Source organism: Miniopterus schreibersii (genome assembly GCF_964146895.1).
Source record: "Miniopterus schreibersii genome assembly, chromosome: X".
NCBI classification, from domain to species: domain Eukaryota; kingdom Metazoa; phylum Chordata; class Mammalia; order Chiroptera; family Miniopteridae; genus Miniopterus; species Miniopterus schreibersii.
Window position 1 is genome coordinate 16758388 of NC_138104.1, and position 13933 is coordinate 16772320.

Genomic DNA, 13933 nt, shown 5'->3' on the forward strand with positions numbered 1-13933 from the left:
CCCTTACCTGCCTAAAGGAATTCAGATAGAAAATCCTGCTTAAACGAAGGGAGCTATTAGCATCATAATAGAAACTAAATGTGGCAGGCTGGGCGAACCCTAGCAATCTAACAAAGTCTGTTAGACTCTCTTATACGTGTTATTGATTCTGGGTGGCCCAGCAAGAAATTGTTCACCACATGTTTGCTCTTTCTCATTTACCTGTGAACTGCCTACTTTCCCTTTGAAGTCCCAGACCCCTGCCTCCCTCCCCTGAGTCCAGAATGGCACATAAGCCTCAACTGCCTAGTGTGTCTGAGGTCTCAGCTTCTTAGGGAACCCCTGAACGTACATATGTAATAGATTTTCACCTGTTAATCTGTCTCATGTTAATTTGATTATTAGTCCAGCCAGGAGAACTTAGAAGGGTAGAAGTTATGTAATAATAATAATAATAATTATTATTATTACATTTTTTATTCTCACCTGAGGATATTTTATTCCATTGCTTTTCAGAGAGAGTGGAAAGGAGAGAGAGAAAGAGAGAAAGAGAGAAAGAGAGAGAGAGAGAGAGACATCAATGTGAGAGAGACACATTGATTTGTGCCTCCTGCAAGCACCCCGACCTGGGCCGCGGATCAAGCCTGCAACTGAGGTACGTGCCTTTGGCTAAAATCGAACCCAAGACCCTTCAATCCTTGGGCCGATGCTCTAACCACTGAGCCAAACTGGCTAGGGCGAAGTAAAATTCTTTTTCTGCCCCACATTGTGAGCTCCCAATTCTCAAGTTTAGGTTTTCTTCTCCTTCTTCCATTACTCCCAAGCCTGGGGCAAAAGAACTGAAAAAAATAAAATAAAAAATGAACCAATTGCCTAGGATGTAAACAAGCCCCTGTACTTCTGGTGGAAGAAGCATGGGCCTGAAGAAGGAGACACCTGGGTTCAATCCCAGCTCCACCTCCTGCCAGCTATGTGACTCTTAGGCAAGTTACTCACCCTCTCTGTGCCTCATTTCCTCATCTAGAAAATAGGAATCCTAACAGTGTTTACTCATTTCGTAGGGTCTGTAAAGAGGGTGGAATGGGATCATAAACTGCCTTGTCCATATTAAAGGACTAATAAATGGTAGATGTATTATTATAATTTTCGAATACCAGGGAACACTCTTTCATTACCTCCTCCTGCCATATTTTGTCCCCATCGTTCCCCCCGACAGAAGCGCTCCACCAAGGAAAGCACAGCTTTAGACACATTCATTCACATCAGGTCACATTTACTGAAATCAAGAAACTAACAAAATACAAATTCTATGACGCTATGACTTGTCCAGCACTTCCAGGCACCGCACAGAGAAGTGCGAGTTGCACTGAAGAGGGGGTGTACATCCAAATGGTTTCACGATTTATTTTGCTCTGTCTTCTCAGCATAGTTGCCTCTCTTGAAAGGTTAACTGCGGTTTGGGCAGAGATAAACAGAACCCGACTGACTGCTGAGGTAGGAGATTGAAGACACTGCATTATCGGGGCGAGGATTATAGGCGGGGGACAGGCAGAGGTTCCCTCAGAGCAGGCTGTCCTTCCTTCCACTTGGGTAGGGACAAGCACACAGACTTGGAGCTCGCCCAGCAGCAGCTAAGGTTCGATTCTGTACTCACAGTGAGATCCCTCCCAGAAGCCAGCCCTGAGCTTCATTCATTTTTAAACAAGTATCAAGTGCCTGCTACAAGAGGCAACCCACTGTGAGGATATATGAATGTGTAAGATACACGTCTCAAAGGCAAAGAGCTCATAGTCTAGAGGGAATCGTGACATAGAAGGTTATAGCCCATGGAAGCATGTTGCACGGGCCTACGAGAGCTATAGGGAGGGTATGCTACGTGCATTCAGAAGGAGGCTCCCGCCGTAGGAGGTGAGAGGAGGCTTCAGGATGTGGCTCCGACAGGGTGGAGGAGAAATGGGAGCAGTGGGGGCGTGTGCAGAAGTGCTTTGAAAATTCAGTTGGCTGGGTCAAAGGGCACGCGCAGACTAACAGCATCATTCACCCACAAAAATCCCACAAAGTAACAGTGCCCTTGGGGGGGGGGAGGGGCAGGGGTGACAGTGAAAACGCAGCATCTTCCATTTTATTACTAAAGCACACCGTTAGCTGACTGGCTTTTCCTGCCTCGCCACCCCCTCTGCAGCGGTCTGGAACACCCCCGCTGTGCCTCTACAAAGGCGAAACACCTGCCTTTAGCCGTCGGGATGGGGTAGCTCTTTTGGGGGTGGGGAAAGCCCACTCATCTGTCAAACAAAAGCAACAGATATGTGCTATTTGGGGTCACAAGGGACGTGCTCCAGGCAGAGGTGCCTGAAATGTGAAACACACTTATTCTTTAGGGGGAGGGGGGGAAAATCTGGATCTTAGGCTCCCTGGAAAAACTGCGCCCACATTTCTAAATGGCATCCGTCCTTTGGAGAAGGGGAGTCTGCCACAGCCTCCACTGGCTTGCTTTATCCCTGCCTGCTATTCACATTTAGATGCTAATCACAGTTTGTGAGCACAGCGCAGTTAGCTCTCCAGAATGCTTTTGAAAGCCAAAAGCCTGGGTGGCTCAGAACACATCTGAAAGCCTATTCTTTAGGGGGCAAATGTATGTTATCTGGCTTCCCGGTTTTCTCTTTTTTTCATGTTACTTCCAAGTCCCTGCTAGGGTTTGATTTTGCAGCTCCCGATATGGAATGCCTCTGTGCAACGAGGGTGGCAAAATTGGTGAGGGCCGCATGCCAGGCCAAGGAGCTCAGCCTTTGTTCTCTGGGGGCAAAAAAGGACAACACAGGCAGATCTTAAGAAAGTTAGTCTGGAAGAAGCTCTGAGCTGGGCTGGAGGGACTGACATGACTATTGCTCCTGGAGACAAACTACCTGGTCTTAAATTTCAGCTCAGTTACTGGGTGGGTGAACTCGGGCAGGCTACAGAAGCTTTCAATGCCTTGGTGTTCTCAGCTGTAAAATGGGCTTGATAGGAACAGTATCCACCTCTTAGGGTTGTTGTAAGAATGAAATAAGATAATGAGCATAGAGCACTTAGCACTTGGCACAGTGCCTGGTACATTATTGTTCCAGGATCATTTTTAGAATTAATCTTGGAGGCCAATTGGAGGATTACTGCAATAGCCTAGGTATGAGCTGACAAGGTCCCTGACTAGGGCAGGGACAGTGACAAAGAGAAAGACCAGTGTGGGGGCGTTGGGAATGTTGGGAATGAAGAACCAATTGGCCTCAGGGTTGATTGGGGGTTGGGGAAGAGGAAACTCAAAGCTCCCTTGTGGATTTCCAGCCTGGGTAACTGGGGGCATGATGGCACTGAAATGGAAAGCCCTGGGAAGAAAGTCTCAGAGGAAGCAGTTAGTTTGATATGTATTAAGTCAGAGGTGCCAGTGGGGCGGTGATTGCCAGGTGGCAATGTCCAGCAATGCGAGAGCAGGGATGCAGGTGTGGATTTGAGCATGAGAAACCCCATGTGGGGGAGGGGCGCGTTGGGAGCACCTGGCGAGGCCACAGTGTCCAGCTGACCAAAGGCAGCCTGAGGTGTTAAGCATCTGGGTCAGGCTTAGCATCTGTGTTTGAACAGGCCGGGGCCTCCCTTCACTCAGGTACTGTGTGTATTCTGCCCGGTCAGCTGTGCCACTCGGAGACTACCTTTGTCCTTCATCTTATGTGCTTTCAGTTCAAATGCTGACCTGGCCCAATCCTGCTTACCTTGTGAGCTTGATGGGGTCAAAGTCCCCTGGGGTGTAAAGCAACCGGCTGACACTCAGTTTTATATTTGATGAAATGGTGACATGTAATATGGGCAACAGGGGAGGGTGGCAGGCAGAGTTATGCGGGAACCACGCTTGTGCCTGGTGCCTCCCTCCTGATGCTCTCAGGAGGCCCCATGTTCTCAGCTGCTCCCTCGATTTTCAGGGCAGCCTGCCTCCCTCTCTCCTCACGTGCCTGTCCAGAGAACCATTTGCTCAGGAATCGCAGGTCCTTACTAGGAGCCCATAGATTAGTCAGATAAATTAATCTCCATCAATATTTTACCCTTTCTACTCTCTCAACACATGAAGTGTTGCCAGCCTCTTCAGGCCCAGGCTCTGGGCCAGCTGTGGGAGATATGAAGATGAACAGGCCAGGCCATACCTGGAAGAGCTTAAACTAAAATGGACTGAGGAGTGGCCATGGAGATTTCAGTCAGGGTGGCCTTAGGGTCGGTCCATGAAAGCGCACCAGGTGGGGGACACCTCATTCTATTTGTACAAAGGGCTGACCCACTCCCCTTCCCACCAGAAACCATGCCATCAAAACATGCACATGCATGATTTCTTTACCTCTCCATTCTCTAGCATGCCAGCCAGGAGCCAGGTCAAGAAAAAGAAAAAGGAATAATATGAGTGTAAGCACAGTGAAGGAAGGGCTCAGCTAGTTAAACAAGACTTCTGATTATTGTCATTAATATTCAAGAGACTTCCGACTTGATGGGACATTAAACAGGCAGTGTGTGTGTGTGTGTGTGTGTGTGTGTGTGTGTGTGTGTAAAGACATTAGGAGAAGGAGACATTCAAAGTGGCCAGTCACTGTGGGGGTTGACAAACTTCCCTGGCCAACAGGTTATCTAACAGACGCCTGACATGCTTCCTGATAGGAGGTGCGACGAGGAAAGCCAATGGGGTGCAAATGTTCTCATTACGTGTGCTCAGGGCAGAGCAGCTTGGCTGCCCCCGCTAAGCTCCCTCCTTGCAAATTCTGCTGGCAAACCTTGCCCACTCACCTGAGGGGAGACTGTTATTAAAGCTCTCTCGTCTTGGAGAATTTGGATTGTGTGCTTTGCAGGAAAAAAAACAACTCCAGCAGGGTTTAGAGTTCAACTATTGTTTCTAGGCCTCTTATCGTCCAAACTGAAGGTGTATTTCAAGCAGGGATTAGGAGGTTGTTAACTGGACAGAGATCACTAGCTCTCTGGCTCTAATGCCCTCTGATAGCGATGATATGCTCCATTTACTGCAGCGACATCTAATGGCCAGAGAAAGCAATGCATGTTCACAATTAAAAGCAGCCTCCGGTTCTGTCTTGGGGATTAATTTTTTTTAAAAAGTAGACTGGACAAGGTATTATTATGTTTATTAACCCCTGTTAAATAACACTTTGACCACAACCTTAAGAATTCATTTTCTATATCTGTGGATGACATTTATGACGTTATTCATAACTGGATGCTGATCATACTTTTTGAAAACTGAGCAATTGCCTCTTTGGATTTTTTTTTTTTTCCAGCAATCATATGACTGTGCATTTAATTTAAAGCTTTTTGTTGAAGTTCTGTGCGTGCATTATCTAGAAGGTTTCTATATAAGTGGAAATATTAACAAGTTTACCCCCCAAAACCCACTTCTAGTGTATCTTAATCCAGTTTATAGTACATTGTTGTATGTATATAAATATTCTAGAGTAGAATGTAGTGGTGGCTAGATTCCCCCAGAAGAGGTCATTGTTCTAGCTCTCAGGTGGAGAAAGGAAAGCTGCAAGTTTTGGAGGAACACTGAAACCCCACTCCCATATTTAGATGTCATTGAATTTTATCTAAAACCCTCTGTGATACTGTGATTTATAATAAGAAATATATATTTGGTTTTCATCCTGTTTCTGGCACAGAGCTCCTAAAACCCTTGGAATTTCCTAAGTGATGGGAGTGGTAAATATGTCTTGATATTCATAACAGCCCCCTTTCAACCACACCTAAGTTTATGTGAATGGGGTGACTTTTGGAATGCACCTAAGGATGGGGGCTGGTTGCCAGGGGAATCAACCATGTGATCCAAGGATTGAACTTTCAGTCCCACCTCCCTGACTTCCTGGGAGGGATGAGGGGCTGGAGGTTGAATCAATTGCTGATGTCTAACGATTTAGTCAATCATGCTTACGTAATGAAGCCTCCATGAAAACCCAAAAGCACAGGGCTCAGAGAGCTTCCAGGTTAGCGAAGCAGAACACATCCATGTGCCACAGTGCTGGGTCCCAAACTCCATGGGGACAGAAGCTCCTTTGTTTGGGACTGTGTCCTATGTATCTCTTCACCTGGCTGTTGATTTGTATCCTTTAATATCCTTTATAATAAACTGGTAACCTAGTGAGTAAACTGGTTTCCTGAGTTCTGTTAGCTGCTCTAGCGAATTAAGCAAACCCAGGGAAAGGGTCCTGGGAACCTCTGATTTATAACCAGCCGGTCAGAAGTGCAGTCAACAACCTGAACTGGAGATTGGCATCTGAAGTGGGGGTGGCTGTCTTGTGGAACTGAGCCCTTAACCTGTGGGATCTGATGCTGTCTCTGGGTAGATAGTGTCAGGGTTGAGTTGAGTTATAGGACACTCAGCTGGTGTTGGAGAATTGGTTGGTGGGGGGGAAAAAATTCCACACATTGGAATTGGTCCCAGAGTCTTAGCCTTTTTCATTGATTACCCCTACCCCTCAAGGTCTTTAACTATGCATAAGGAACACTAAATTATAAAAGGTGGCAGAAAGTGCTGGAGAGATGCCTCTGGCTCTACTATTTCCAAAAATGATCTTCAAAGCATGGTAGCCAGTGCTATAAGTAGCCTTTGTTTCATCCATTTTCTGATAATCAACCAGCGAGAGAGCCCATTCTCCCTCCTGACAGTAAGAGAAATTCCTAGGGCCAGGATTTAATTTAAAAAAAGAATAAAAAGCTTCTAGCATATCATAACTCTTTCCCAACAAACCTCTCCCTGGCATTTTTAAAAAAGAAGCTTTTAAATTTGATTTAATTTAATTTTTAATATGTTTTTATGGATTTCCGAGAGAGAGGAAGGGAGAAGGAGAGAGAGAGAAATCTCAATGATGGGAGAGTCATCGATCGGCTGCCTCCTGCACGCCCCGCACTGGGGATCGAGCCCGCAACCCGGGCATGTGCCCAGACTGGGAACTCTGACCTCCTGGTTCATATGTCGACACAAACACTGAGCCACACTGGCCGGGAGAAGCTATCTTTTTTAGAAAAAGCATGATTACTATATGAAGAAGTCAATTTTTCTAAGGGTTGAACCATATGAAATTACCGTTTGAGTGGGTCAAAAGGTAGAATATTGACAATTTCATATGGTTCAACCTAAAGAAAGAAGACTGAAGCTAAAAGACATATATGGCATTCCTAAAAAAGACAGAATATCTTACATGAATTATTCCAAGTTTATAGGTTTAACATATTCCATTCATAATCACAAGGTAATTCTAATGTTCATCAGGAGAAACAAGTGACCATGAATAATCATGGAAATACTGAAAAGAAGAGCAATGAGGAGGGAGATGCCCTGCCACGTAGTAAAAGGTATTAGAGAGCTAGAGGATGTGGTAAAAGTCACATCAAAGAATACAGGGGGGAAAAGATTATTTAAAAAATGGTATATTAAGAAAAATAATATAGCCCAGCTGGCATGGCTCAGGGGTTGAACATTGACTTAGGATCCAGGAGATCATGGTTTGATTCCCAGTCAGGGCACATGCCCGGGTTGCGGGCTCAATCCCCAGGAGGGGGCGGGCAGGAGGCAGCCGATCAATGACTCTCTCATCATCTCTCTCTCTCTCTCTCCCCCCCTTCCTCTCTCTGAAACCAATAAAAACATATTTAAAAAAAAGAAAGAAAAATAACATAAATGGAATCACTTTAAAATGGAGCCAGAGCTGCCATGCCAGAAAACCTGCTTTGCACGTCTTATGCCTCAAGCCTTAGAATGTTTAAACAGGGCAAAGCAACCTTTGGGCTGGGCCTAAGCAAACTTGTGCTCCAAAGAACTGCTTGCAAACAAGAAAGCAGATATTATGACTATAGGACTGATGACTTCTGGACTGAAACTTAAAAACATTGTTTAGAATTAACATCATTATGTTATGTTATCTGCACCAATAGCAATGCCTTCCTTCTATTGATGTAATTGTTCCCCTTCCCTTTCTCACAAATACCCACTGCTTTTGCCTTCCAATCAGAACACTATTTGGGCTTCTGCCTGAATCAAAGCATCCCGAATAGTTACTCTTTGATCTCAAATAAGCGCTTCCTGTCTCTCACTATGAAAGGCCTTATCTTTAGGTTGACATATCCTTTTTTAAATTATTGATTTTAGAGAGAGAGGAAAGTAGAGGGATAGAAAAAAAACATTGATGAGAAACAGGGATCGCCTGCCTCCTGCACGCCCCCTACTGGGGATTGGGCCTACAACCTGGGCATGTGCCCTGACTGGGAACCAAACCGGTGACCTCTTGGTTCATGGGTTGACGCTCAACCACTGAGCCACGCTGGCTGGGCAAGGTTGATGTATCCTTAAGCAATTGGTAAACTATCTTTGTAAAAGTCAGGTGATTCCTGCACATATCATATCCAGGGTAAAGTTGAAATATGTTAAAGTGATAAGTGTAAAAATTATAACAAAAAAGTATTTCAATATCTATATAAATGAATAGTCCTATGATTGTGGGCTTTTTTTTTATTTATTTATGAGAGAAAGATCACCTTTAATTGGCACCTGAGAGCATTCTGATCTACTAAAGCGAAGAGATTTTGGACAAACAGCAATGCTTGCTGCTCCTATACTGACCAATGAATAGATGCCGGGATTGGCCTTTTCAAGCTTGCACTTGCTGCCCTCCCAGAGCACCGGGGTAGGCCTTTTGCACAGAAAAGCAAAGTTAGAAACAAAAAACAGTAATAGATATAATCACATAAACATCTAAAACCATGTACAACAACAGCGCATAAACGGCATCAGAAGCCAAATGTCAAACTGGGAAAAACGTGTGTCATGTACAGCAAAGGGTTAATATCTCTCACATATAAAATCTTCGTACCAATCAGTAGAAAAAGCTGACTGTCCTAGAAAAACAGGCCATGGACATAAACAGAAAATTTACAGAAGATATACAAAGGGACGATTGTATACTGAGGTAAGGGGTGGCAGCAGAATTGGGCGTCATCATAATGTGTATTATTCTGAAGGCAGTTTATAGGCTGAGATAAGTACCTTCAGGCTTTTGTTGTTGTTGTTGTTAATCCTCACCTGAGGATATTTTTTCCGTTGATTTTTTTAGAGAGAGGGGGAGAGACAGAGAGAGAGAAACATCAATGTGAGAGAGACACATCCATTGGTTGCCTCCCACAGGCCCTGACCTGGGCTGGGGATCGAGCCTGCAACCGAGGTGCATGCCCTTGACTGGGATGGAGCACAGGACCCTTCAGTCCATGGGCCGATGCTCTAACCAGAGCCAAACCGGCCAGGGCTACCTTCAGGCTTTTTCGTGCTGAGATAAGCGGGGTCCAGCCCAGCCAAAAAAGCCACAGAGGGGAAGCCAGGGGCCACTGAGACTGCAGGGGGACAAGGTACAGACGTGAGGGAAAACAAACTCAGCTGGGATTGATTATTTAAAATTGGATTCAACTGACTCCAAATTAACATGCAAGCAGCTTATCAGAAACACATATCAACCCCTTGGACTGGAGTTCTAGGGAGGCTACAGAGAGCAAGTAGGGTTAAAGGCACATGCGAAGCCTCAGAGTTCTTCTGAGCCTGCCCTCACTGTGCATGTGCAGATCTGCTTGTAACTCCCAACCTTACTTGGTCCACTGATTTATTTTTTTAATCAAAATTGGCTGATTCTAGGCTAAGCCAGTTACTCACTTTGGGACCTTGGATACCAGGCTGTTGCTTCTGTAGTCTATAGAGAAAATGTGAGTTTCCCAGGTAACAATTAGGAAAATGCAGAGCCAATCCCACTAAGACAGCGACCCATTTCAAATGTAATTATTTCCTTCGCAAGGGAGTCAGGGACTATTGGAGCTTGGTTATTGAATAGCTCCTGGCTTATTTTGATTCTTTCCAGTCCGCCTCACTGAGGTAAGGGGTGGCTACGAAAGCAAGAATACCCTTTCCTCCCTGTGGAGGCCCCAGGGAAAGGGAGCTAGGAGGCTGCCTCGATGTCATGGGTGGTGGCAGCTATGAGGAAGAGAAGAAAAAAAAGTGGCCTGGCTGGTGTGGCTCAGTGGTTGAACGTCAACTTATGAAGCAGGAGGTCATGGTTTGATTCCTGGTCTGGGCACATGCCCAGGTTTTGGGCATGATCTCCAGTGGGGGGCGTGCAGGAGGCAGCCGATCCATGACTCTCTCATCATTGATGTTTCTATCTCTCTCTCCCTCTCCCTTCCTCTTTCTGATATCATTAAAAATATATTTTCAAAAAAGGAAAGAAAAGTGGGCCTCATGGGGGGGGCGGTAATAAAAGCCCTAAAAAAGCAGAGTATGGGAAAGAAACAGCACCTTGGGCTGGAGCCAACAGCTCTGAGGTTATTAGCAGAAATGCCCTGGAATGGGGGTTTGTGTAATATTTGTGTGAACAGTCACGATCTTGGAAACCTGGCATTGCTCAGGGCCAGTGTTCTCTGCAGTTGTCACCCACCCACTAACACTTCAAGGCATCTCCACACACCCCCTCCAACATCACTCCTCACCTGCATCTTCCTCTTCACCGTGTCGAAGGGAAAGGAGAGGGTCTGGGTCACCGCAGCAGCCAGGCAGACGTTGGCAAAGTTCTGGAGGAGAGAGAAGCGATCTCGGGGTCCATTCCAGATTTTCTCCAGGTTCATGTAAACTAGAAGAGAGCCAGCAGAGAAAGGAAGAGCACCTGCAAAACAAGGCCAGGAGGAGGCTACTGAAGTCCAGGGAAATATTGGCTTGGGAACATAAATGCCTGTGGGGAATCCAGGGCAAGGAAACAGGACCCTCTCTGGGCTTGTTAAACTCACTCCAACCGAAGCAGCAGGAAGGAACTCTCTTGGGCGATGATAACCTGCTCTATTTTGATAGGGGCTGTGTCATTTGTCAAAGTGCATGAAATGGTTTGCAAAGGGTTTGAGCACTTTACTGTATTAAATTTTACTTTAAAAAGAACCATAGCCCGGCTAGTGTTGCTCAGTGGTTGAGCGTTGACCCATGCACCAAGAGGTTGCCGGTTTGATTCCTGGTCAGGGCACAAGCCTGAGTTGCAGGCTCGATCCCCGGGTGCGGTGTGTGCAGGAGGCAGCTGATCAATGATTCTCTCATCAATGTTTCCATCTCTCCCTTTCCTTCCCTCTCTCTCTCTAAAATCAATAAAAACATTAAAAAACAGTTAAAAAAAGAACCAGAAACAAATATTGAAGTCTAATCTAGTTCGTGATACATGTATGGAAGGGTTGAGGGGTAAAGTGTATTGATGTTTGCAACTTATACGCAAATCATCAAAAAATATATAGGATGGACTGATGAATTGCTAGACGGATGGACAGATGGACAGATATGTGATAAAGCAAAATGTTAATTGTAGCATCTAGATGGTGGGTATACGGGTGCATCTAATTCTTTTAACTTTTCTGGTTGTTTGAAATTGTAAAAAAGAAAATATTGGAAGAAAATCACTCTCATAAGAAAAAGTTAGTGGCTGCCCTTAATCAACGTTTGGAGGCCAGGAGGGACTGGTTTCTAGCTGAGAAAGAAACATTCTATGAAAACTGGAAAGTGAGACTGGAGTGGTGAGGGAGATTACCTGACCTTGCCTTTGGAACTGATGTCATGACATCATGACCTTTCTGGGAAAATATGGTGAGCAAGGAGTGCAGTAGGTGGTACATTCACAAACTTCCAGAAACTTTGGGAACCATTTGAATTTTACAGAAGGACTACATTTCTTCCTCAAAAAGGGATTTAAAAGGGGATAACACAGTGAGGTTGATTGTCCTTAGAATAGTATAATATTTATATTTAATAAACACATTAAAAATGATGTACCAGTCCTGGCAGGGTGGCTCAGTTGGTTGGAGTGTCGTCCTGTACGCCAAAAGGTCACTGGTTTGATTCCAAGTCAGGGCATGTGCCTAGGTTGTGGGTTTGATCCCCGGTTGGGAGGGTACTGGAGGCAACCAATCGGTGTTTCTCACATTGATCTCTCTCTCCCCTTTCCTCTCTCTCTCTAAAAATCAATAAACATATCCTCAGGCGAGGGTTTAAAATAAATTTAAAAAAAAAAGATGTCCCAATCTTCCATTTACCTTCATTCAGAAAACATTTGTGGAGCTTATGTTATGTGCTAGGACCTATGTTATATGCTAGAACCTTTTATTCCTTCAGGAATACAAAGAAGAGTAGGCTAATTCCTGGAGAAGCTCACCATCTAGTGGTGAGACAGCTGATAGGTGCCATAAGGGTGGGGTGGCGGTGGCGCTATACAAAGTGCTTTATGTACACAGGGATCAGAGGAGTTAATTTTGCCTGGGGGAATCAGGAAGGACTTCACAGAAGAGAGAGCTTCTCAACTGGGTCTTGAGGAATGAGTAGGAGTTTATCAGACATAGAGTAGACAGGCAGTCCAGGCAGAGGGAACAGCATGTACAAAGGGAGCACTATTTTCAGGAAATGCAAGTATTTCTGTATGACCGGAGTATCAGTGCGGGTGGAGGTGTGACAGGAGAGGAGGTAAGCCGGGCTGTTCTGAAGGATCTGGTAGGCTATAAAGAAATAGGGCTTTTCCCCGTAGTTCAGGAGGCAGTGAAGGCTTTTGGGGAGGGCAGTGGAGTGAGGGTGGTGAACCGATCATCTTGCATTAAAGAGATCACCACACCCTGGCCGCAGTGCACAGGGCAGACAGAGGGACTGAAGACTGGGAGCAGGTAGGAGGAGCTTTTTGTAGGTGTCTTATGGGAAAGATGTTGATGAGAGTGCGATCTAGGGCAGAGGAGATGGGGATGGAGAAGGGGGATAAACTTGACAGTTCAAAGAGGTACGTGATGACTAAAGTGAGAGTGGAGTGAGAGGAAGAGTTGAAGTTAATCTAGGTTTCTTCTGGCTTGGGCCACTGGGTGAAAGAAAGGCATCGCATTCATTGGGGAACACAGAAGGACATCAGGTTTAGTCTTGAGTTTGATGTGCCAAGGGAGCATCGGGTGGGGGTGCCCAATATCAGGTATTCGCACTGCCCCTGGAAATTGGTAGCAGTCAGTGGTTAAGACAGAGGGCTCTGGGGCTATATTGCTAGGTTCTTCCACTTTCTATCCATGTGACCATGGGCAGGTCACTTAGCTTCCCTCTATTAGCATCTATTTCCTCTTCTGTAAAATGAGGCTTAAATGAGAAACTGTATGCAAAGCATTTAGCACACTGCCTGGCACACAGTAAGCACCAATAAATGTTACTATAGAGATGATATTGGGGGTCACTAGAGTACAATGATGCTTGTTCAAGCCACTAGCTTAGATGAGGCTACTAGGGAGGGTGTGAAGGGTGAAAGGAAAGTTAAGGAAGGAGCTGGGGGACTAGCAATATGTAGGGGGCTGGCAGTGTCAGATGAGCCAGATGAGTCAGATAAGAAAGAGCTGCCAGACAGGTAGGAAAGACATCCCGGAGACAGTAGGGTCCTAGAAGCCAAGTTTCCAGAAGAAAAGGTGATCAATCTCATCAAATGTTGCAAAAAAGGTCAGATAAAGGGCAAAAGTCTGCTGGATTAGCCATTAGGTGTCCCAGGTGACCTGTGTGTGTAGCCCTGGCAGAAGCTCCAAAGACCACAGAAGTTACCACTGCTACCCTGGTGGTTCTCATCTGTGCATGTGTGCACACTAAGACTCCTTCCCACAGTTGGATGAGGAGTGTGTGAGATTGTCTTCCTACCATTTTTTTTTTTTTTTAGATTGTCTTCCTATCATTTTGTGCAGAGCCACCTCCATGCTCTATCATCCATCTTTCTCTAGGATGTGACAGGTCAAAGTTATGAGTGGGGTGTATGGCTGTGGAATAGAATGAAGCTAAGTGGCCCTATATGGACTGTGTCCATATGACCCTGACCTCAATAAAATGGATTTAATTAGTTACAAAGGTATACATTCATATATGTCAAAGAATTCA

General features: G+C 45.4%; 1 protein-coding gene across 2 annotated transcripts in view; it reads right to left on the reverse strand.

The window, feature by feature from the left end:
• The window catches only part of SLC25A43 (solute carrier family 25 member 43), a 33355-nt gene that overhangs the window by 12129 nt on the left and 7293 nt on the right, over nucleotides 1–13933 (reverse strand). Inside the window, exons 3-4 of one of the 2 annotated variants that reach the window (XM_081125582.1) lie at nucleotides 10513–10685; nucleotides 9032–9067 (exon numbers count right to left, since the gene is read on the reverse strand). In XM_081125582.1, the coding sequence (XP_080981708.1) occupies nucleotides 9032–9067; nucleotides 10513–10685 (209 nt within the window). The remainder of the gene's footprint in view (nucleotides 1–9031; nucleotides 9068–10512; nucleotides 10686–13933) is intronic. The other variant, XM_081125583.1, reaches the window with a different exon arrangement.